Raw genomic sequence first — 25,597 nt, 5'->3', positions numbered from 1 at the left:
ACTACAAATACCACTACTGTACTACACACTACACATACTGTACTATACATACTGTGCAACACATACTACACTGTGCTATGCATTCTACACGCTGTACTAGGGACTAATGTAAATACTGCTGTACTACCTGTGAAGACGTTGACCTACCACTCTACGATGGCCTCGTCGGGCCCCAGGCCGGCGGGCAGCAGGTAGTTCCTGTAGTTGAGCAGCTTGTTGTCTTTGCAGCAGTCTCGTACCCAGAGGTGCGACACACATGGCACGCCGCTCGCCAAACACAGCAGGTACTTCCTCGTGCGACAGTGCTGGTCTGCGATGAGCAGGCTCTGGTAAGCTGCCTTACACTGAGGAGAAACATGGACAAAAGGGCAGAACACAAACCTGCTTTACTCACATTCTGAAGCTCACTGTGGTAAAATACAGTCATGGAAAAAATGATTACACCATTGTCTTCTTCAATTTCTTGTTCATCTCAATGCCTGGTACAACCAACAGTACATTTGTTTGGACAAATATAATGAGAACAACAAAAAATGCTTATAAGAGTTCCATTTAAGAGCTGATATCTAGACATTTTCCATGGTTTTCTTGATAATAATTGTTAGCCATTAATTCTAACTCTTGTCATAAGAAGTAAAAGTTTTATAGTCATGATATTTTCAGAGCACTAACCTGTTCTTCATTGAAGTCGGGCAGGACGAATCCTCCGCCTGCCTGCAGCTGCGACTCTGTGTAAGCTTTGTTATATGGACCCGTCTGCACGTAATCTGTTAAAAAAAAAAAAATAATAATACTCCTTTGAACATGACATGACACTCCAGTTGATTCTGAACATGCTGCAGCTGGTGTGCATGAGAATCCTCAATTTGTTACCGTCGGCCTCACCGTCCTCGTCGTCGATGGCGTGCTTGTTGGTCAGCCGGTCGATCTCGGACGAGGCGGTCAGCATGAAGGCGAAGCCCATAAAGAGAGTCGTGTTCTGGGGCAGCGGGCCGTGAGTCTCCTCCACGTCACCAGACTGACCGGGCTGATCCGTGCCGCTGCCGGAGGTGTTACACAGCCCGATCCGCTGAGCTACGGAAAGTAGAAAAAAAACGAGTCAGATAAAATGAAAGTTAAAACATCGGTTCACCCAAATTTTCTCTCTTGCCTCCAGTGATATCTGGCCTGAAGATTGTTATTATTCTACCTGCTGATGTTTTCAGATCTGAGGTTTCATAAATAGGTCATATTTAAACTGCTGGCTGTCACTCTGGCTCAGGGGTCGGCAACCTTTACTAACAAAAGAGCCATAAGGCGCGTTTCTATTAGGTACTTTTCCCTCGAGTGAGCCACTTTGGGTGTGGCTTGGGAGAGAGGATCCACCCAACTTCACCAGTTGGGTAACAGCTCAGAAATTACCTGCCTCGGGTAGGTACTTTACTGAGCCGCTACTGAGGGGCAATTTCGGGCATGCGGACTCATTTGCAGACTGGACGCTGAGGGATGAACATCTCCTGCTCTGACTGCAGCTGGGAGAGACTGCTGCAGGAGGACTGGGCCGCTTGTGAGTGCTTTTGGACGGTGCTACTAGTTGTGAAGAGTAGGAACGAGTCTCCAAAAGTCTCCAATAACACCAGAAAAAGGCTTTTTTGAAAAAGAGTCTCTAGAGGGTCTGAATAGTTGCTAAATATAGCAACCAAAAAGTCGCTAAATTGGCACTGCTTGCCGCGTCAGTCTGTTGTCACATTCAGACACCGTTGGTTAGCTGCTACAAAAGTACCTGTATGGAAACAGAGGCCGAGGGGAACTAGCTAGTGGGCGGAGCCAAAACACTCTCCAAAAAGTACTCAGTGGAAACACGCTTATAGTTGACCAAAAACAGACAAAAGGTCAGAATGGAGCTGCATTCGTCATTTTGAGTCTTACAATGAAAATAATTCAGCCTACTAAATCTAAATTACCTTACCAACATTACTAATAGGTCTTAATAAGCATTTATTAATATGATTTTGTCAAAATGCCGCAAGGCTCCAAGTGCAAATGAGAGGCTCGACACATAAGAAATATCTCAGGAGATTTGGAATCAAAGCTGGCCAAGCGAGGGAAACTCAAAACTAGTTTTGAAGCTGGCAAAACTTAGAGTTTAATGCGCCAATGCGTAGACTTTTGTAAACTATGATGCACATTTTAGTTGGCCATAACGTTCAACAACGCTTTAATGCTATATATAAGCTACACATTTTTTAAATTGAAGATTACAACTTGCTTTGGGCCTACAGCAATGCTAAATGAAAATGTAAAAAAAAAGTATAATTCTTTGGTCAAAGCCACAGGGAGCCACTGCAGACGGCCTGAAGAGCCACATGTGGCTATGGAGCTGCAGGTTGCTTACCCCTGCTCTGGATCATCCAATGAAAACAGAAACACTGTTTTGTTCATGACTACATCAAACTGGAGGTAAGTGAGAAGATTCCTTCTCTGTAATTTAACTAAATATACACTCAAAGAAAACACACCGTGACTTTACAGGAACACACACTTTATCTTCCCTCCACCTGTGAGCCAACACCATGGTAAAACTGGTGCACGTTATTAATTACCAAATCGGCCTCAGCAGCAGCCGGCAGACAGCAGCAGAGGACGGACACGGACTGTCTGAAATGTCTCAGCTATCCTCAGTACAAAGATCACACATTACTGACTCCAAATCACACAAACAACACCTGGCAACCATCACGGCATCAAGTCCGTACTGACATTCTTGTAAGTAATTAAGACATAAAGAATTAAATATTTAACATTGATTACAAAGTAAACAATTGTTTAAAAATCATTTTGGCTAAAATACCTTTTCTAAAAAGTATTTAAAACATGCTGCAAAGTGCATTCAGACAGACACTGCAGATTCTTTAAAACCTCATAAAAATTATGTTTAAATTTTACAGCTAACTTATGGCTTTGTTGATGGATATAATTAGTGTTAAAGTATGTTATCAGGTTAAAAACTCTAAACATCAATTAAAATTAAGCAAAACCCTGAATTCCTCCAGTTAAAAACACACGGGGAAGAAGTCCTGCAAACCATGAAATCCAGAAATGTAAAAAAGTAAAACCCTCAGTCATTGTTTTGGTGTACCGGCTCTGGCGGCCGCTCCCCTGCGGCCTCTCTTGGCCGGCGTCCGTCCGTCCTCAAAGGTCATCAGCTTCCTTTTGCCTGAGGGTCCGGGGGACCGCGGGCTGCTGGAGGAGCTGCGGTTGGGAGTGTTCTGTTCTGCTCTGCGCCTCCTCTTCCCCTCCACCAGGTTATCTGAACAGAACAGTTACAACTTTTTAGTAACTTTTTATACATTAAAAAGTCCTGAAACTTTACCGCAGCGGTATTCAATAGGCCACGTATTTGTGGCTACGAACTGATATTTCTTCACTATTGGTTTTGGTGTGGACAGTGCGTGTACATCGGGACTTGTCTCCATGCCAACGGTACACAGACAGCCTGTTAATGGGTCGCGCTGCGAGCGCAATTTTTAACCTTCGTTTTTTGGAGCGGTTTCGCATATTGACACTGCCAGCTTTAAGAGCCTCGATTGCAGAAAAAAAAAGATTGCATGAAAATCGGGTGTTCCAAACGAAATGTGGACAATGAAAATCGGAAATTCAAAGAAGAATGGATTAAAATTTGCATTCATTCTCCCTCCAACCAGCACAAGACCCATGTGCTTAATATGCCAGGAGACTATAGCTGTGATGAAGAGTTCCAATTTGAAACTCTTGAATTTTGAAGAGACATTTCCTCAAAATGTATATGCAAGAACACAAAAACAAATGCACTGAAATCGTCATACCAAGCTGCAAGCAGGATTCTTGTCACATTTATGACACAACAACAAATAGCAACAGAGTGCTCACAGAGAGGATTTGAGGTAAACACAAGAAGAAATTCTCAGATATAGAAATAATAAGAGAATGCATGGCTGAAGTGATGAACACAATGTTTGAAGGCAAACAAAAAGAGGAAATTAAAGTTAAAATTAAGCAAATCAAGATTCCACAATCAGACGCACTGAAGTACTGACAGGTGATCTAGTTCAGCAGCTGTGTGATGGAATAAAACATGCAGAGTGCATTTCCCTAGCTGTGGATGAATCCACTGACACCATGATAACCGGCTGGGGGGGTCTTACCGAGGCTGATGTCGGAGGCCTTGGCCAGGGGCGTGGAGGGCTCATAGGGCCCCAGGCTGTGCTGCTCCCTCAGCTTGTTTCCCTGCTCCAGAGACAGGATGACGGCGGTCCGGTTGTACCACTGCCGCTGGCCGTCCCTCTCCACGCTGTAGAACAGATCCTGGCCCTCTGTTTTATGGCCCCGCACCACACCTGAGCAGACACACAGGAGAAACAGATGATTATCTGACTCAGCCAGAATAATCTGATATTAAATGACTGTGTGGAACATACTGAGCCCCCAGGCAGACAGCAGAGAATCTGAATATGAGCTCAGAGTGGTTTTGTTTCTGCAGACATCGTGAAACTTTCTTTGTAATGTGGAAACTGTCAGTACTGTGATCAGTGGCGGTTCTACACAGGGGCCTACAGGGGCCACTGCCCCTGTGAAGAAGCCCTTGGCCCTTGCTGTTGCCCCTGTGTCAAATTAATAACAAAACAATAAATTTATAACGATGATCGACGGAACAATTCTGACCTATTTTTTGTTCAAACAATATTTCATTGTACACAAAAGGAACCCAGAATGTGTACATTGTGTAATTGTTTAATTGTGCAATAATAAAAAGCTTGTGTAAATAAAATAAAAAGATCATGCTCGCTGTACTGCACTTTAAAAAAATAAATAATAATAATTGTGCACAAAAATGAGAAATGTCATTGTCGTACAAAAATAACTGTTGTTGGTAAGTCTCATTTTTTCAATCAATGTATTTGTATCTTCCAAATAGACTTAAATGAGCCAAAATAAAGGTTTTGAATGCTTAAATATCACCTTTGCTGTTTTTTTAATGTGCCCCTCTGATAAAAACACTGGCCCCTCTATGGCCACCACAGTAAGATTGGTCTAGAACCGCCACTGACTGTGATCCACTGGAGCTGCTGCAAAGATTTTAATTGGACTAACAAAAATTAACGTAGCTGTGACAGTACAGTAACAGTTACAGTATGTTACGCACTGTAACCGTCAACAAGGAGCAGAGTAGGGTCAAAAAGGAAGCGATCCGTGTGCTGACAGGCTGGAGGAGAGCGCGGAGTTGAATCACTCATGAACAATCACTGATAAAACACCCAAAACAGAGTGAGTCATGGAAAAACGGCAGACATCCCGCGGGTAGAAACGAATGAAATATGGTGATGTAGTACCTTGAAAAACAAAACGCTAGCCTATTCTTCCTTCCTCTTTTTTCTCATAAATCTGCTACTTTTTTCTTGTAGATTTGCCACTTTAATCTCATAAATTTGTGACTTTTTTTCTAGAAATATAATCCCCTTCCCCAGGTCTGTATTTTTTTTTTTTTTCATACTTGGCCCCAATAAGCCATCATACTTTTGGTTCAACTGATGACTTAAAAAACATAAAAATGAATGATGATATTTTATTCCTCCCTCACCGATACTGAAGTACTCGTCCTCCAGCAGAGCGGTGACCTCCGTCTCCAGGGGGATGGGGTCACACAGCAGGATGTCCTTCCCCGCCACCTCGCACTCGTACCCGTCATCGAACCGCAGGCGGAACCGGCTCTCCCCGCCGTCTTTGATGATGCGGCCCGAGTAGAAGTAGCCATTGGACGACCACTTGGCGACCACGCGCAGGCCGACGAAGCTGCTCCCGGCCGAGCTCGCCTCCTCCGGGGACGACCTGAGGGAGTCGGAGTGGCTGGGCAGCTCGGGGTCCGTGGGGCTGACGGGGAGGCGCGGCGGGAGCATGCGGGTGTACGGCTCCTCCTCCGAGGAGGAGTGCGGCTGGCCGTGAGGGCCGAGCCTCAGCAGGGAGGCCACACCTCCTCTACTTCGAGAGAAACAGAGTCTGTCAAGCAGCAGGAAGCATCGCACGCTGATTTAAAGGCAATGTTGTTGTCAATTATTGATGTATCCAAGGGTCTAATAATCGCCCCCCAAAAATTCCAGTTTGCACTTAGTTTATGGAGAATATTTCATATTTTCTGTTTTTATCATTTAAAACATGGGTTTACATTACTAAAACGGCATTAAAGGGTTAAAAATATTTAAGAAATACATGTACATTTTATAGTTATGATCAGGACTGAAGTTGGTCAAAATATGTAATGCATTGTAAGCGAGAATTATTATTATTAGAATTATTTTTATTTGCACAGTTAGAATTACATAAAATGACAAAGATAACATATAGTGTAAAGTGCAGGGAGAGGCAGAAAACCCAGATGGGCTTATTTAAAGCCTACACCTAAAATGTCATAGTTATTAGAAAGTAATAAACTGATTATAGAAAAAACATATGTATAACATCAACAAGTTATGACAATAACAAAAACAATAAAAAACAAAAAAAGGCATGTTATAAAAGTTTATTTGTGTGTGAATTAGAATTTTTAAACGGCAGTTAAATGAGCTTTTAGAGGTCTTTTGAAACATTTTTAAAAGATGGAGTCCTTTGCCAGATGGGAAAAGGTATTCCATAATTTGGTCGCCCTAAATTCACAATTGATTTAGTGCCAAGAAATGTATCAGAAATGGAATGGCTCTTGTTCTACATCATTACTTTTTAACATCCTATTAAGTCAGTTTGCAGCATCTAAACTGGAAAGACTTACCTCAGCTGGTCTATCACTTTAGAATGACGTGTTGGCAGTCAGTTAATGCATTTTAAGTGCAAGTGTCTTCCAATTTTATTCGATAAAGATTTCATTTGTAACTTATTTACATCTTTATCTGCCAGGTAAATTTGGTCTCATAGTATTTGATGATAGAAAGCCCTGAATAATGTACAAAACCATATTTAAAGCAACTTTTACAAAGGTTAAACCAGGTTAGCATTCCACCATGAAGTGCTCAAATATGTGCTATCAGCAGTTTCACAGTAAAACGTTTAGCTTTGCCTCTCTGCTTTGAACAACCCGAAGCCTTAAAGGGACAGATGTTATGAAGTGTGGTTCGATGAGACCGTTTACTTTATTATTTACAGTAGATGCAGGAAGGAGAACAGACAGAAGATAAAAAAATGTTCTGCTGTGGACGAGGCAGCAGATAAACACATTTTAGACACCTGTCACTTTAAGTGTAAGTTATATTTAGAATATTTCCACTGCTCTTACTGACGGGACACTTATATCCATTTTTAATTCACACAGAACACATGACTCTCTGCTCCACCGCTGCCTCCATCAGTTTGTTTGTTTGTGTTATTGTGTGACTTTGGTGAATCCAAACCGACCCTTTAAACAAACCAAACAAACTAACAGCAATAAACCAGCAACTCTCATATTCTGAGTTAAAATTACTGGGGGTTTTTTTGAAGAGAGTACAGATAACAGTTCCATCTCCCCACCGAAAGAGCCAAAGTAAAGTGGTGGAAATATTCTAAACATAGCGTACACTTTAACTGACAGGTGTCTAAAATGTGTTTATCTACTGCCTCGTCCACAGCACCACATCGTTTATCTTCTGTCAGTTCTCCTGCCTGCTTCTGCAAACTGGAGGTGTGCTTAACCTCCACAGTACTGCAGGTAATAAAGACAACTATCTCATGCAATCCAACCTCTCCCTTTAAACTGTGAAGTATCTGCAGGCCAGTGATGTAAACAAAGCAAAAATAACTGTTCACGTTATCTCTGAATGCTAACCCAGTCCTTAATAAAAGTACTTGCACAGTTAAAATGTGTTTGTGTGGTTTAGTTCGTTTCATCTCAGAAAATGATGCAGCTGTGCATTAACAGACTGTTCAGTTTGTAAAGAAAATCTTTTTCTTTTGCAGAAATAAAATTTTGGAAAAGATTTGTCAATGAGTAGAAAAGTCAGTTATTGAGACCAAAACAATCTCTCAATGTGAGGATTTTGATGATGAATTTAATATATTTAGGTTTTGGACTTTTGTTTGAACAAAATAAATCAGATTTCCGGTTTTGCCGGTCCGTGGTACGAGCTTAAACTGGTTTGATTTTATATAAACCGTCAGGCCTTTAATGTTATGATACATTCTGGTAACTCAAAAAGCTGCCAACATTTTGTAAAATAATTGTTAATTTAATATGTAAAATTTAGGGAAATTGCGTTCAGTTTTCAAAATTTTTGAAACTTTGAAAGCTGAACATACATAAAACAACAACACCCACTAGTGAAAGGACTGATTAGTTGCAGCTCTGAGTGAGAAGATTAGTGAAAAGAAGAAAGTGTTATCAGAGTGTTTGGAGCCTCTCCGTGGGTTCTCTGCGAGCCTCAGCGAGGACTCACCTGGACATGGAGGAGCGGGACGGGGGCCGGCCCCTTCGTGCCCTTCCTCTGGGGGTCCGGGACCCCTGGGTGCCGTAGCCTCTGTTCATTGTGACCAGTGACCCCGCCCTGTGACCCCTGTGACCCCTCTGTTGGTGCCCGCCTCCCCTCCTGGGACTGCAGACACACAGAGGGGACGAATGGAGCCGCTCAGGTTGTGCAGGCACAGATCTGGGGCCACGCTCAAAATCAAACGCATAGGCCTGTCGTGATAACACATTTTTAGGACGGTATATTTTCCCAGAAACTATCACGATAAAATCATGATGGTGTTTTAGGACCATTTCATGCCACTGATACAATTATCTTAGAGCATGATAATCCAAGTATATCCTTATTTTTATAGCACTTTTTAAGAAGTTAACATTTTTTGCAGGTGGGATATTTTTTTATAAACTCACACTGCTCAAAAATTAATGATGCATTTAAATTGATGTATCTAAGGGTCTAATTAACCCCCCCCCCCCCCCCCCCCCCCCCCCAAATACAATATAAATATAATAATAATAATAAATAAATAAAAAATAAAATAAATAAATCCAGTTTGCACTTTTACAGTTTATGGAAAATAAATTATATATAAAGTAAAAAAAATTATCATTTAAAACATGTGTGTTTACATTCCTAAAGGGCATTAAAGGGTTAAATTATTTAAGAAATGCCTGTAAATTTTATAGTTATGTAGTATATAGTTATCAGGACTGAAGTTGGTCAAAACATTTAATGCATTGAAGTGGAAAAAAATATTTTTATTAATCAAAACAAACAAACTCAGACTCAGGCCCTGGTTAACAAAAAAAATGCACTGAGATAAATATTTTGAATTATATTATTTTTTATTATAAAGCTGGAAAAAGTTTTTTGAGGGCAATTCGTTCCAAACTTTCTGGAATTGTGCAGCCGTCAGGAAACTTAGATTTGAGTAACACACTCATACTCAGTCACATGTAAACGACGATATTTTGAGTCCAGAAAAATACTATCATGTCCATTTTATATATCGAACGATAAGTCTATATATTAATTATCGTGACAGACCTACAAACGCCTCCAGCTGAGCGAGGCGCGTTCAGTGACCCCAGATTGATGCCTGACAGCAACAGGGCAGGGATCAGTGAGCCACTGAGAGATTAGGGTGTTAGAAAGTCAAAGAAGGTGAAGGAGTGTCAGGAATCAGCATGCAACTAGTGCAGATAAAGCAGAGACTGAAGAGAGACAGTGAGCGCTGATTGGCCGTGTGCAGGCGGAGGCGGTACCTGGAGGAAGCGGTCCCTCGGCTGGGCGGCATCAGGAAGTCTGGCCTGGTGAAGCCGCTGCTGCTGGTTCCTCCGGAGCTGTGCTGCAGGCTGGACGTCTTGGAGGACAGAGAGCTGATGTCGGCGAGGTCACCGGAGGTCACCGAGCTGCTGCCGGTGCGGCACGGAGAGATGTCTCCGTCCAACACTTGACAGTCCACCACAGGCTCCTCGTTCTCCTGGGGATAAACAGTCATGCTTGTGTTAAATATTCACATTTCAAATATGCATATTATATCATGCATTCATTCAATAATACAGGATGATCTCAATACATTAGAATATGATAGAAAAGTCCATTTCCAGTAGTTCAAGTCAAATAACCCCAACCAAATATTGAGTCATGTAGATCAGTGATTCCCAACAGACTCCCCCAGGGAGGTGCCTAAGATCCATGGGGGGTCGCGAAGCCCTCTTGATTTTAAGGGATGTAATAAATCTTATGTGTTAAATATAGATGTGTCAGCATTTAATTCATTAGTGGGACAAAAACAGCTAAATAAGGGCTACATTAAACGTTTATTCATTTATTTAAATAGAAAAATCACAAAAGAAAAGTTTAAAAATAAAGGCTATGTCGCGAGAATAAGGACATTTGTAACATCCCTCCTGCAGTAAACATAGGTAACCTCACCTAGCGGTAACCTCACCTAGCGGTAACCTCACCTAACGGTAACCTCACCTAACAACAGAAACACAGAGCTAATGGAAAAATGGCGAAGCGTCTGGGATACGAAAATGCTGAATATCTCAAAAAGAAAAAGAGAGGGTACCATGAAAGTCATATTGAGTTTGGCTTCATAGAAGCAATGGACCATGGGGGGGTCGCCAAAGTTTACGATGGTAATTATGTGGGTCCCTCAAGAAAAAGGTTGGGAACCACTGATATAGATGGACATACTTTTCAGAGGCCAACATCTCCATATTAAACATACTTTTTTAAATTGGTCTTTTGTAATATTGTTTTTTTTTTACACTGACACTGACACTGAATTGTAGGTCTCATTAAATGAAAGCCATAATCACTATAATTAGAAGAAATTAAATAAATTAAGACATGAAATGTTTAATAATGTGTGTAATGGATCTATATAATGTGTTATTTCTAGGATATTCTATTTATTGAGATGCACCTGTAAATGCCAGAAATAATTTCAAAACAGTTAATTTGACTAATGATTCAACTTTATAGCAATTCTTACAGTCGGAGTGGATTTTGTTGTGGTTTGTTGTAGTTTTTTTTTCTCTGAGTGACATATTAAGATTAATATATCCTTACTAGTCCCACAATGGGGACATTCAAACTCTGCATTTAACCCATCCTTTTTATTTTTCACACACCAGTGAAGACACTGTGCTTTAGGAGTAGCTGTGTGTGGGGGTACCCCTTGACCTGTCAGTCCTGGGATTTGAACTCTTGAACTTGACCCTCTGGTTACAAGCAGGATTCCTAACCTCTAGGCCACAGACTGCCCATGTTATTAGTTTCATTCAACATCGCTTTCTTGTGTTTGTTTTTTAGAGAAAGTAGTCTTCAGTTGCCTTAGTATTTATAATTAATACTGACTTGATTTTGACTGATTTTCCGTTTCTACTTAGTTTCTCTGGTTTTTCTTTTTTCCCATGGGTTTAAACATCAAGTGTTACTCCCCTCAATAACCCAAACCCCACTTATGAAATAACATTTTACATCCTGCTTTGATTTCTTAATTTTTATTTGATCCCTCTTTAAACTTTATTTATTTTTTGCCTTTTACAGTTTTATCTGGATTTGTGTTTTTTTATTCTAATTAGTTATCTAGTTTTTTATTTCACTTCTTTTTACTACTAATTACAGATTTTTTTTCTTAAATTTGTATTTATTTATGGGCTTATTTTTATTCAATTTTTATAGATTTTGTACAGTGGTCTCTAGTTTTTAAATTACTCGTATTTTTCTATGGTTTTCCTGTTCAGTTGTTCTGCCTGTTATCAGCCATCTGTCAGTCATCTGTGCTGCACTTCTAACTGCACTAACCTTAATGAAAGGTGCTATAAAATACATTCATTCATTCATTATCCTTAACCGCTTATCTGAACTCAGGTCGCGAGGGGCTGGAGGGTGAGAGGCGGGGTACACCCTGGACAGGTCACTGACACATAGAGACATTGACACCTACGGGCAATTTAGAGTCACCAATTAAACCTAAGTGCATGTTTTTGGACTGTGGGAGGAAGCCAGAGTACCCTGTGAGAACCCGCTGACACGGGGAGAACATGAAAACTCCACACAGATGAGCTGCAGGCGGGAGGCAAACCGGCGACCTTCTTGCTGTGAGGCGAGAGTGCTATTTCAGTCAATAAAACTGTGCAATACAAGTAATAAATGCAAAACACTATCTACCTCATCTATAGCTTTTGTAGCATTTTCCGTGGTCATTTATTTATATATTTATTTATTACATCACACATCCTTGATCTTTTTTTGTCCTTGTTTTAGCTCAGTGTTCACATAATTTTAAATGTTTTACTCGTGTTTGTTTTGTGTTATGATTGCCTTAACCCTTTATCAGGCAAAGACCCATATTTGGTAACTTGAGCGGACATCTATAACAGGTCTCCTCTCTCTCCGTGAGCTCACAGAACAACATGGATTTCTACATCACAGATAGTGACACTGTTGCATCTGACCAATCAGTAAATCATACAAGATTCAAGCTTTCCTTTATTGTCATTGTATTAAAAAAGTATACAACTAAATTTACGTGTGCTTCTCATATATAGGGTGCTTTAAAAAAGACATTCAGACAAGTAGTCTAAAAAGATAATAGTTTAAAGGTAAAAGATAAGGTGGTAAAGGGTGCAAGTGTTATTGTCTATTTAGGGTTGCTGTGGGAAAAGACTATAATAAATACAATAATAATAATAATAATAATAACTCAGTTGACCTCGATTTGCAATATAAAAATGAAACATTTAGCAAAAAGTCTTGTAATATCCCCCAATAACACTTAAGGGTTGACATTTTCTATTTCCAAGAGTGTCCTATAAAGGGTTAACTATGCACCTTAAGCAGTGGGACTCTCAATTTCATTGTATAGTTGACTATATAATGACAAAAAGGCTATTTGATTTGATTTGAAACACCAGAGAGATAAGAAACCTTTTTCTACCTCTGTGACTTTGCGGTCGACCTCTTTCCCGTCCTCGTAGTAAACGTCTGTGATGATCCGTGTGATGGTGGTGCGGACCTCCTGGATGGTGCGCACGTGTCTGCGGTGTGCGGGCGCCGCGGCTCTTCTGAAGGACGGAGACTCTGGTTCACCCTTCAACACAAAGATAAAGATAAGAGTGTGAATGGGGCAGTAACGACAGACAGAAGCAGAAGTCTCCGGCTCCGTTAACACCTGGTGTCCGTACCCTGGCGGCCGGCGAGCGCAGCCCCGGGCCGTCGAAGCTCGTCTGCTGGGAGACAGTCCGCTGCCGGAGCTGAGACACACAGGACAGACGGGTCAGCACCAGCACACGGCCTCAGACTGCACCCCCACACACCATGATAACATTTACTTTTTATTAACAAAAACTAAAAAAACTGAGTTAGTAGTCAGTAAAGACATTTAGAAAGAAAAACCTTATGACACAATATCTTTGAAAGGACAATATTGTCCAATAACATCTAGAAACCGAAAATATCAGAAAATTTTAAAATGAGGCTCGGAAGAGAGTTTCCACAAAACTTGGCAATCCTTTATAGAGTTAGTGGCCGGTTAGCTTCACTCCCTTTGTCTTTTTTCTTTTTCATATTTCTTTTCACCATGTAAACTGTACGGCCTTATATATCTGTACAAATGACTGAATGGCTGACAGTAAATTAAAGATGTATAGGTAACACAGTGGTAACTTACTAATTTTCATTTTATTATTTTTATTTATTTATTTTATTTATTTATTTTGGTGTATTCCTTGTCTGTGTGCTGTGCTATTTGTTTAATTTTTCCCCTTTTCTGTGGTTTGTCATGTGAGTGCTTTAGGTGGGAAATAAAAAAAAAAAAAGAAAACTTTAAAATATATTCTACATAAGGTGATCTGAGGTAGCAGATTTAAACCACTAAACTTAAATCATTATGTGTTGAGCAACTTTATTAAGCTCAATTTAAAATTCAGCCACAATATAAATAAAATGTCAAACTTTAAGCTGTTTAGCTGTCTTTTATGATGTCATTGCCCGTGATCGACTGTTTCACCATATTTGGGCAGTAAAGATACATCTAACATACTTTCACATACCATAATATAGAATATAATAATATTCAGTAATATGGTTAATAACAAGAGTTTAGTTTCTTGACTGATTAGAACACATTATTTATACACATTTGTCAGTAATTTATAAAAAATATTTTACAAATTACACTTTAAATCTGAGATGATATTTAAAACTTTAAATCAATCTATCAAACATGTTTCGGACTTTTACCGAAGCATCGTTTTCCACATATATGGGAGAGTATTGGGGACATGGAGGAGAAAAAAAAATTAAAGGATGAACTTTTTGAAAATAAAAGAACTTTTTGTGTTCAGTAAAGTTGTTAGATGTTTTACAGATTGGTTTAAAAGCAGCTGCTAAAACTATTGTTTTGGGAAAATCCTAAGATTATATTGAAAACTTAAAGAAATCAACCAAACAAACATATTAAGATCATCAGATTATATCTGAAGCATCGTTTTCGCCGTAATAAGACACATTGAATCTATGCCTGTCATTTGAAAGGTGCAATATAAAACTCCACTTGACTTCATTGTCGTTACTGATCTTTTGTCCTGCGTCAGTCACCAGACGTGTTCAGTATCTGACCTTGTTGGACGGACTGGACGTCACCGTGTTGTCGGCGGTCTGCGGAGGAGCTTTCTGTCTGCCGTCCGTCCTGTTCGGGGTCGGAGGTCGTGGAGCTGGAGGCGGTCCTGGAGGATCTTTGCCGGGGGACTCCTGCGGCGCTGGCTCTGATTGGCTGTTTGGAAGGCTGTTGCATCCCAGAGAGGACGTCTGCGAGCTCCTCTGAGGCGAGGCGAACAGCTCCGCTCTGAGGAAAGAGTGAAAGAAAGAGAAATTGTGAGATTTGACAGACAAAAATGTGTGCCATATCCTAAAATTGTGACGTGGAAAATGTAAGAAAACAAGAATGAAATGATCTGAAAATCCCTTTCAACCTACATTTAAATGAGGTCAAGGACAAGATATCTAATGGTGAAACTTTATTGGAAAAATATAGAAGTTTTACACAACGTTCCAACTTTTTTTGACTCAGGGTTGAACTTAACCCTCAGGGCAGCAAATGAAGAATGGGCAGCTTTTCATTGTTCATTCGGTTTTAAGGTTCTTTCATTCGTTTTTAAATGTCTTAACGGTCTTGGGCCATCTTATCTATCTGCTATCTTATCTATATGCTTTTAAGCCTTTTAATTATTCCAAGAGTTACAACTAAAACCTACGGGGAGGCTGCATTCAGCCATTATGGCCCGCACCTATGGAACAGCCTGCCAGAGGGCATCAGGACCGCAGAGACTGTTGATGTTTTTAAAAGGAGGCTCAAGACTCACCTGTTTAGTCTAGCTTTTAACTGATTATTTTACTATTTATTGTCCTATTTAGCTATCTATTTACCTATCCAGTTGTTCATCACATTGTTTATATTTTATTTCACATTGTATTTTAGTTTTTATCCTATCCTGTTGTTTTTTAGTCTTTTATTAGGGCCACGGGGCAATCGCACCTGGGCAACTGTTATACTGTCGATTTTTTCTTCTTCCTCTTCCGGACGCAATTTCGTCCCGCTACTAGTCCTAAAACTTGAAGAGTTGCAGGACAAATTATATATCAAAACGTGCGGTTTGATCGAGATCGGTGGGCTATTAGTTTTCTCTACAGAATACACACACACGCACACACGCACACACACAACTTTATGTGATTTTAATTACACACACATTTCGAGGTTAAAGGGCATAGTTTGAAATCTCTGAAGAATCTCATCATAGTGTACACACACCGGCAGTAGCCCCCGTGGCCCTTTCAGAATTTCCCCAGAGGAAATGTTCTAGTTTATTATTGTTTTATTTATTTACTTATTTAGGTTGGTTTTGTGATTTTATTGTTCTTTTTCTTGTCTTTTTTTTTTTACTGTGTTGGTCAATTGGTGATTTATGTTGTGTTTTGTTTAAATTAATAAAAAAAAAAATTAGGTGTATTTTGCTTAAAATAGCAAAATTATGTGCCAATGGAACAAGAACATTTGGCAAGATCTTTTCTAGATTCTAGAAAAAGAATCTAGAAAATCCAGAAATATCTAGATTATTTTTCTAGAATCTAGAAATGCTTTAGAAAAATCTAGAGAAGGATCAAGAAAAATCTAGAAACATCTAGAAAAGATTTCGAAAAATTAAAAGGATCTAGAAAAATCTAGAAAATGATCTAGAAATGCTCTTGTAAAAACTAGAAAAAAATCCAGAAGATAAAAAAAAAACTAGAATATTGTAGAGTAAATAATGTGGTGAGAGTTAAGCTAGTATCTCTTTATGAGGGTCTCTAGAGGGACTATGTAGCTATTTGTATGACAAAGTGTGATTAAATAATGTAACCCTGAGTGATCTATATGATGTTATATGTATAATCAATATGCTGCAGAGATTTAACTTAAAGGTGGAGAAGTACTGGAAGAGAGGAGAAGTAGAATAAGGCCTAGATAAGAATGTTAAGTTTGTGCCAGAAAAACACCTGTGATCTTTCACCAGAGATGTTCATTAGAGTGCTGGTAAGAATAAGAGAGAAGCAAGAATAAGAATAAGAAGCAAGGTTGCCCAGCTGGGCAAGAAGCAGCATTAGCTAGGACTAAATAAGAAAGACTCTCAGTAAGAAATGAAAAATGGAAAAGCTCTGTGTATAGCAGACAGATGAGTGAGAAGTAAGAATATGGAAAAACTCTGTGGGAACTAACGGATCATTTTAAATCATAGTAAATAAAGCATAGAAAGGCCCTATGAGAACCAATGCGGGATTTTAAATCATGGCAATAGTTTCAACCCCTAAACATATTGATGTCTCTCTGCCAGGGGATGAGGTAATGCCACCTGCACCTAGGGGGGGCGGATTTGGAGCAGCCCCTAGGAGGAGAAATCTAAAGAATTAACAAATTTTATTGGAGGAAAGGTCATAATAAATATTAATGATGGGATGGACAGATGTGTGTGATTTCTCTATAATAACTCATGTAAGTGTCATTCGAGTTAGAGAGCTTATGGACTGCACCTTGTGTGTATTATATTTGTTCTCTCCACTTTTTATCGATAATAAAGTGTGTCACAAGATCTTGGACTCCTGCTTGAAGATTTTTGAGACTTGTTGGAGAGTTTTTTTGGAGCTGTTTTCCAACGGGGCTTTTGATTAATTGTTAAAGATAAGAGAAGTAATTTTTTCCAATTGGACTCCTTTAAAAACTAATTTATGAGCTATTTGACCTACAACTTGGACCAATAAATTACACAACATTTTGGCGAGCTAGCCAGGAGGGAAAAGGATCCGGGAGGCATCCGTCACCAGCGGCGTCATCTCATCCTGTCATCAGAACCACGGGCCCACTAAAAATCAAGGTAAGCAGAACGTTGTCTCTGCAAATTTGATCAAAGTGGTGTCTGAGTGACAGGTGAGGTCCGCCCAGGTGAGGAACTGCTTTCTAAACTGTGATTCTTCCCTCTTGAACCCAATCTAATTTGAATTAATTAACCCAAGTTAACCATTGCAGGAGATAACAGAGATTTTGTGACAAACCATGTTGTCTGTCTAAACTAACTGTGTGTGCTGTCTATTTTACGTTTGTCCAAATCTGTCTGCATGTCTCAGCAAAACCATGGCGCGGAGAGAGTGAATGCGTGTGATCAGATACTGTTCAATGTTTGCATTGTAATCTGGTTGCTGGCAACAGCCGCGTTTGACAGAGGTCTAATTTGGCAGGTGCTGAGACAGTGATAGTTGAATAGATAAGAAGTAGTAAGTCATAAAAAAAGAGAGAGCTGTGTAAGTGAGTGATTGAAGTTCTTAATGTTGAGTCTTAATTAAAATGTAAATGTCTAAATAGTTGACTTAAGAACACCTTTTTTTTAAAGAAAAAAAAAAAGGGTCTGACGGAGAGCACTAGATACTGTTGTTAATGTTAGGGAAGTGTATTTAATAACGTACTTGTGCTAAAAGAGGTTGAAAAGAATAGAGTGAGAAAGGGAAAGAATTTTGATAGAAGTATAAGGAGTCAAGGCAGGCAAGACTGTTGGTGTTTTATGTTATGAGGAATAAGAAAAGACGTCTCACTACCCAGCGGAGGTAGCTAAATGATTTGAGGAACAAATCATTTAAGGCATGCGACTGTCCAGCGGAGGCAGCTACCGTCAGAGTGTACGGTATTCCTAGGCGCCCCACTTCGTTTACAGTAGGGGCAGTATATAAGAAATGTATAATAGTGGCAGCAAGCCCAACTAAGTTGTTCTCCTTGCTCTTTTGTAGTTTAGTAATGTGTATATAGACGCTGTTTGAGTGTATATAAACGCCAGTGAGTTAATAGCGAGCCTGCTGGAGCCGGCTGGCTGAGAGGGCGAGAGAGGAAAAAGAGAGAGCAGAGAGATAAGACACACACACACACACACACACACACAGGGGAGAGATAAAAACGGCATACACACACACATCCACATCCACCTTAACAACAGACTGCTTAAAATACGCACACACATTTGTATAAATCTGACTTTTTCGTTTGAAGGAGCAGAAAGGATTGAAAATTTACAGCCCATAACGCGTCAGTTGTTGCGGAGCAAATAACCTTAGGAATTCTAACTATTCTGAGCTTCATAAATAGGTTCTTAGTGGAGCTATTTGGAGAATAGTTAAGAGTTGGAGTGAAAATTAAATAATAAATTGATTTAAATATAAAAATATACATATAAATAAATAGAAATAAATAGGCTCTTAGTGGAGCTATTTGGAGAGTAGTTGAGAGTTGGAGTGAAAATTAAATGATAAATACATTTAAGTATAAATATATACATATAAATAAATAGAAATAAATAGGCTCTTAGTGGAGTTATTTGGAGAGTAGTTGAGAGTTGGAGTGAAAATTAAATGATAAATACATTTAAATATAAATATATACATATAAATAAATAGAAATAAATAGGCTCTTAGTGGAGTTATTTGGAGAGTTGTTGAGAGTTAAAGTGAAAATTATATATAAATGAATTTAAATATAAATATATATATATAAAATAAATAGAAATAAATAGGTTAAAGAAGGAAAAATACACAATAGTACAGTAAGAAGGTATAAAATAACCCAAAATAGTGAAATAAGGAGGGGTAAGAGAATATATGGCCAAAGATCGAATGAGTAGTGAGAGTGAAGAGGAAAATTAACCCCTGAACATATTACTACTGAGGGAGACATTGAAACCCATGGTATCAGAACTCATTTGTTGTTGGAACGGTCATAAATTGACGTATACGGCATAGAGCACTGGCAGACAGAACAGAAGATCTGTCAAAAGTTGTGACACCTCACTCGAATTCTTAATTTAACCCAAACCAAAAAGGAATTTCCTGCAGTGTCGTGGGAAGGAATAATACGTAGAATCTGGGCACCACCCTAGCCACAATATTAGAGATTTTGTGCCAAAATCCCCTAATTACAGGCACCCTCCCGTTGCGCCCGTGGCTGGGCATTCCTGACGATTTAACCATCGCAGGAGTATACAGGAAAGTTTGAATACATAGTGAAAACCCGAGCCAAGGACAGGACTGAGAATTTGCTTTACAACTCCCCCCAATGGTGGAAAAAAAAAAAAAAAAAAAAAAAGTTGGGATAACTGTTAGCAAAATAATAGTTCTTATCAGAACCAGAGAAGAGGGACAGCCGGAACTTACTAGGCAGGATACGGGAGCTAAACAAGAGATCATGGGCGCTAAAATGATAAAAAGCGGAGGATTGTTAACCCCAGTAGAACTAGTAATAAGACAACACCCGGATTATGCCAAACAGATCCAAAAGTGCATGAAGAGGTGGAACAGACGTACAAATGGCAGACTGTGCTGGCCCACTAACGGGACGTTCGAAGCAGCATGCTGTAGAGAGGTGGAGGCCAACATCAAGCACTTTAAGGCCAAAGACACAAGTAACAGCAGAGAAGGGAAACGGGCCAGAGAAAGAGAGGTGCTCAGCTGGTTCAGAGAAACAGCCAGACAACATGTGATGGACGTCAAACAGATGCCAGCCATGATGGATAAAGAGGAGACGGAACAACAGACCACGCCTGCAGCACAAGGGGAGATGACTCAGCCTCCACCATATGCGCCCCCTACAGTTCAGCCCATGATCCCACCTGTAGCTCTCACCACTGCTCAGCCTCCTACGGCTCCCCCTGCTGGCCCATCCGGGACAGGACAATATCCACTAAGGGCACAGGGAGATACCACTGAAGGACGACTGATGGAAAAATTTACAATTAACTGGAACACACAACCAAATGAAGAAGTATCTGGAGAAGAGGATAAAAAGAACATGACCTCCAGTGACATTGTCCGAGATAAGGTGAGAAGATCTGGCAACAAGGCACACCACACTGAAGCTGAGCCTGACACAGTGTGCTCCAGTGATGACTCTTCTGACACAGAAAGCAGCAGCTCCGAGGGAAGAAGAAATAAAAGAGAGTATCAGGCACGTTTCTCCCGTACTAGCCACAACAGAAAAGAACCTGGCAGTGATCAGAAAATACGCCCATCAACCTCTTGGGACGAGACATTTTGTGCCCGCTGAAAGCGACAATCATCTGCACAGACAAAGGCCTGAAACTGGACTTCATAAAAGAAAAAACATCTGGAATGATGGTGATGCAGCGTGCTAAAGAAATCAGCAAACGACAACAGGTCCAGCCTACAGTGTATTGGCTCCAACTACAAAATCCATCACGCCTTGAAGAAAAATGGCTGAAGTGGAGGATGTTTGTTGAGAAACAGCTGCCTCCAGCACAGGAGCCACGATTGCCGTTGCACTGCACAATGATGTTTGATGACAAACAACAACATCAAGATTACAGAACCTGTTGGACAGACTTGCTGTGTCAAAAAGCTCCTGTGCACATAGCTTGTGAAAACATATACATTGGACCACAAGGAGCGGCGGCAGCCGTTAACCTGAATGTGTGTGGGCGTGACTTAAGAGACTGGTTTGCTGTGCCTAACTCTGCCCCACATGTTACACTCATGACAACCAAAGGCTATGAGTCACACGATCTGGGACCAATGGTGAAGGCAGCGCAGCAAATACAGGAATGGAAATTCACAACTGACACACATGTGCAGACATCCCTTAATGGACAGTTCATGAAGATATCTGTGCGCACCTATGAAGAAGTACAACCTGTTCAGGTGCTGCTCAGTGAAAGGCCGCCTACTCAAATGCCACTTTCAGAAAAACATAATGAACTGTTAGGTAACATACCATCCGGGTTGTGGTCAAAACATAAAACAGATGTAGGATTAGTAAAATCTGCACAACCAGTAAAAATAAAAATAAAACAGGATGTTACCCTACCGTACAGGAAACAATATCCTCTGAAACCACATCAAGTAACAGGGATAGAAACAACAATCAAGGGCCTGGTAGCAGCAGGTGTGTTAAAACCAACCAAAAGTCCCTGTAACACTCCTATCTTTCCTATAAAGAAACCAAGCTCAGATGACTACAGACTGGTGCATGATCTACGCGCCATCAATGCAGTAGTGGGTGCAGAGATACCTATAGTACCAGATCCACACACATTACTTTCAAATATCCCTCATGACGCCTGCTGGTACACAGTCATTGATCTATGCTCAGCATTTTTCAGCGTGCCATTACATCCCGCATCACAGTTTCTGTTTGCATTCACATTCAAAGGACAACAATACACATACACACGCCTCCCACAGGGATATGTCGAGAGCCCATCGATTTTTAACAAAGTATTGTCAGATGATTTACAACACGTAAATGTCACTAGCATCGTTTTGCAGTATGTTGATGACTTGTTAGTTTGTAGCACATCTCAGGCGCAGTGTGAGCATGACTCAGTCCTGGTCCTGCAGGCTTTAGCAAAGGGGGGACACAAAGTAAGTAAAGACAAATTACAATTTTGTCAGCCACAAGTTGAATATCTAGGCAGGCAACTGTGTGGCAGCAAGCGTGCTATTGCACCCTCTCAGATCGAAGCAGTGACAAAGGCCCCTAAACCACAAACGGTGGGGCAAATGCTCTCCTTTCTGGGGATGGCGGGGTTCAGCCGCCCGTGGATCTGCGACTACGCTATTAAAACAGCCCCGTTAAGAGGTTTGATACGAGCCGCGGGTCAGACGGATGGCTCAGCTATGCTACAGTGGCACCCTGAGGCAGAGGGAGCTTTTGAAGCCCTCAAAGCAGACATGCGAACAGCGCCAGCACTAGGTAATCCTAACTATGCTAATGTGTTCCATTTATATGTTGCAGAAAAAGCAGGTTATGCGTGTGCGGTTCTGATGCAGGACACTCCCAGTGGTAAGCAACCATTAGCATATTATAGCACCAAGTTGGATAACATTGAAACAGGTCTTCCTCCATGCTATCAGGGATTGGCAGCGGCAGCTTTTGCCTTTCAGAAAGCGTCAAGCATCACAATGGGACACCCGACTATTTTGTATACGTCACATCAATTACATGCACTAATCACAAGTCCCAGATTTGTTCTGACACAGGCTCGACGGACAGGCTATGAGGTAATCCTTGCTGCCCCAGAGCTTACAGTACAAAGATGCACCACAATCAATCCTGCCACCCGGATGGTGACTCCTGTAGACGGGACACCACATGTCTCCAGACAACAGATGAGTTCATGAAACCACGTAAAGATCTAGATAATCAACCAATAACTGCTGAAATAACTCTGTTTGTGGATGGTTCCTGTTTTAGAGATGCAGCAGGAAACCACGCTGGTTACGCCATAATACAGTTGCAGTCTGACGGCTCTTTCTATGAGGTACAAGCCACTAAACTTAACCAGCCTTGTTCAGCGCAGCTCGCAGAAATCAAGGCTTTGACTGCAGCATGTCACTTGGCAGCGGGTAAGACCCTAAATGTATATACAGACTCACAATACGCCTATGGCGTGTGCCATGTTTATGGCGTCACGTGGAAGCAAAGAGGTTTTTTAAGGGCAGATGGCTCTCCAGTAACTCATGGGGAAGCTATTTCAGCTCTGCTAGAGGCCATACACCTCCCTAAAGCACTTGCTATTATCAAATGCCCGGCCCACCAAAAAACTGACTCCCTGATAGCCAAAGGCAACAATTTAGCAGATGAAGCAGCTAAACGTGTAGCTACGCCCACATACATGGGACCACTTTTAATGGCAGAGAATCTGGAACCTATAACAAACATAACATCTCTTAAAGAAGCACAGGAAAGAGCCGGTCCGTGGTCACATCAAATATGGATCAAAAGAGGCGCAATTAAAATCCAAAATAATCCAGACCCACATAAAAATGGCCTCTGGCTCAGTGCGCAGGGACAATTTGTCCTCCCACCGGCATTGGTACCAATTGCCATTCAGGAAGCGCATGGTCAAGACCATGTCGCTAGGGGGGAGATATTGAGACGACTGCAAGCAGTCTGGTGGTCACCAATGTTGGCACACAGAGTTGATGGATGGATAAATGCATGCACGGTATGTAACACGAATAATGTCAGGAGAGCGTTCACGACGCCGTTAGCACATGTTCCGGTGCCTGAAGGGCCATTTCACCATCTACAAATGGATTACATAGATATGATAGACAGAAAGAATGGTTACAGGTACATTCTTGTGGTTGTGGACAGGTTTACCAAGTGGGTGGAAGCAGTTCCAACAAAAGGTCCAGATGCGAGGTCAGCAGCTAAGTTTCTGTGTAAAGAAGTTTTTCCACGGTTTGGAATACCAGATGTAATGAGCTCTGACAATGGTCCGCGTTTTACAGCTAATGTGATGAAAATTGCCATGAAAATGTTAGGAATTAAGCAGAAATATGGCTGTGTGTATCACCCTCAGTCACAGGGACAAGTAGAACGAGCTAATGGAGTTTTGAAGAGCAAAATCACAAAAATTATGGCTGACAGTGACCATAAGCTAAGCTGGGTGGAGGCGTTGCCACTTGCTTTGATGAGCATGAGAACACAGTGTAACAGACTAACCCACCTAACACCGCATGAAGCACTAACAGGGAGACCGATGCCGGTCCCCTTTTACAGAGGACCCTATGAGGGGCCTCCGCTTGAACAATATCAACATGAATTCACCTATTATCTGAAACATCTAACGCAAATATACAAGGCTATCTTCCAACAGGTCAAAACTGTGATAGAGGCTAAGGCCACACAGTTCCCACCACTTCCCTCAGCAGGCGTGGCTCCCAGGTGACCCTTCTGAGCAATGGATGTCTCGGATGCACGACCCGTCTCCTGCGCAGGGACCAAGCATACTGCAGGAGCTGTTGGAACAACCCGCACCACCAAAACCAGGGCCAGGGAATCAACAGGTGAGACCATCCAAGTCTACTGCCAAAACTCCCCGGCACATGCAGCAGCCAGTGGCCCAGAAGTCTCTACAGCGCCAGTGGGAGGAGCAGATGATGATTGGAGAAGGATGGCCGGCGACTGAGGATATTGACGAATCCTCCTCATCGGACGAGGAGGAGAAGGAGGCCAACTACGTCCTATTGCAGCCAGGGGGAGCAGCAGAGGCATTGGCAAAAATGTCCATGGCGGCCTTCTACAGGTACCTGAAGGGCCGTACCCCTGAAGAGGTTGCCAACCTCCGGAAGGAAAGGGCCAGAATCAAGGCCCGGATCAACTGGGCAGCAAAGCGTGACCGCCTCGAAGCGGCTGCAGCACAGAAGAGAGTGTGGGCTAGCACCAGGAAGACGCTGGAGAGAGCATGGGCTGTTGAAAGAGAGGCAATGAAACAGGAGTGGGCCAGCGAGCGGGAGAGATTGCTGGCCAGATGGAGGCACGAGATGGAAATCCGGGTTGACAAACAAACCCAGGTGAGGCGCCTCCTACGTGAGCTGGAAATCTACAGACGCCACACTCGGGAACTCTCCCCTAATGCGCCATGTCGTGTGGCACTAACACGGGCATTGGCTGATATGATCGCCGACGAAGACAACCTGCCCACTCACCGCAGCCCAGCACCCTCTCCTCGAAGCCCATCACCCTCATATTCACCCACCACTCCTATCCGCTTACCCAGCCCTGATGAGGGACCCGGGGTCCCTATCCTCTACATCTGAGACCTTCCCGGACCTGAGGAACGCTGAGAACCCCATCACCAGGCATCACATGTAACCTCTCCCTGGTGGTGGCACTCCACTGTGCGTCTGGCACATGGAGCAAAAGATCTTCATCTCAGCAGATTTAATTTCTTTTTACCATGGTATAATCATGTTTACTTTATATGACTCAAAATGTGTGATGTATTGTAGCTCCCTTTTGGAGATTTCATAGTAAAGGTTTAATTGTCACACTACATTTGATAAAGTTAGTCAAACACTAGTAAAGGTTTAATTGTCACACTACATTTGATAAAGTTAGTCAAACACTAGTAAAGGTTTAATTGTCACACTACATTTGATAAAGTTAGTCAAACACTGGTAAAGGTTTTGATTGTCACATTACATTTATCTACTGTATCACCGCACTAAGATTTGTGTGAATATATACTGGACCAGTGTGCTGGAATTATATATCCTGTGTGACCTCATATATATATACTACTGTAACGCTAAAACGC

General features: G+C 41.3%; 2 protein-coding genes across 3 annotated transcripts in view; one reads left to right on the top strand and one right to left on the bottom strand.

Annotated features, from left to right (window-relative positions):
- The window catches only part of tp53bp1 (tumor protein p53 binding protein, 1), a 153,082-nt gene that overhangs the window by 3,791 nt on the left and 123,694 nt on the right, over positions 1-25,597 (bottom strand). The window contains exons 21-30 of the mRNA XM_059345911.1: positions 14,583-14,808; positions 13,148-13,216; positions 12,901-13,053; positions 9,710-9,927; positions 5,597-5,991; positions 4,164-4,355; positions 3,119-3,289; positions 874-1,074; positions 673-767; positions 148-344 (exon numbers count right to left, since the gene is read on the bottom strand). Of these exons, the coding sequence (XP_059201894.1) occupies positions 148-344; positions 673-767; positions 874-1,074; positions 3,119-3,289; positions 4,164-4,355; positions 5,597-5,991; positions 9,710-9,927; positions 12,901-13,053; positions 13,148-13,216; positions 14,583-14,808 (1,917 nt within the window). The remainder of the gene's footprint in view (positions 1-147; positions 345-672; positions 768-873; positions 1,075-3,118; positions 3,290-4,163; positions 4,356-5,596; positions 5,992-9,709; positions 9,928-12,900; positions 13,054-13,147; positions 13,217-14,582; positions 14,809-25,597) is intronic.
- LOC131981571 (uncharacterized) overlaps positions 23,239-25,597 on the top strand; it is a 2,878-nt gene continuing 519 nt past the window's right edge. The window contains exons 1-2 of one of the 2 annotated variants that reach the window (XM_059345946.1): positions 23,239-25,316; positions 25,415-25,597. The exon at positions 25,415-25,597 is cut by the window's right edge and continues 519 nt beyond it. In XM_059345946.1, the coding sequence (XP_059201929.1) occupies positions 24,243-25,097 (855 nt within the window). In that variant the 5' untranslated portion in view covers positions 23,239-24,242 and the 3' untranslated portion in view covers positions 25,098-25,316; positions 25,415-25,597. Of the gene's footprint in view, positions 25,366-25,414 lie in introns of both variants that reach the window. The other variant, XM_059345937.1, reaches the window with a different exon arrangement.

The sequence above is a fragment of the Centropristis striata genome, chromosome 2 (genome assembly GCF_030273125.1).
Source record: "Centropristis striata isolate RG_2023a ecotype Rhode Island chromosome 2, C.striata_1.0, whole genome shotgun sequence".
NCBI classification, from domain to species: Eukaryota; Metazoa; Chordata; class Actinopteri; order Perciformes; family Serranidae; genus Centropristis; species Centropristis striata.
The sequence above is the reverse complement of the archived record's forward strand: the minus strand, read 5'-3'. Positions and strand labels throughout refer to the sequence as shown.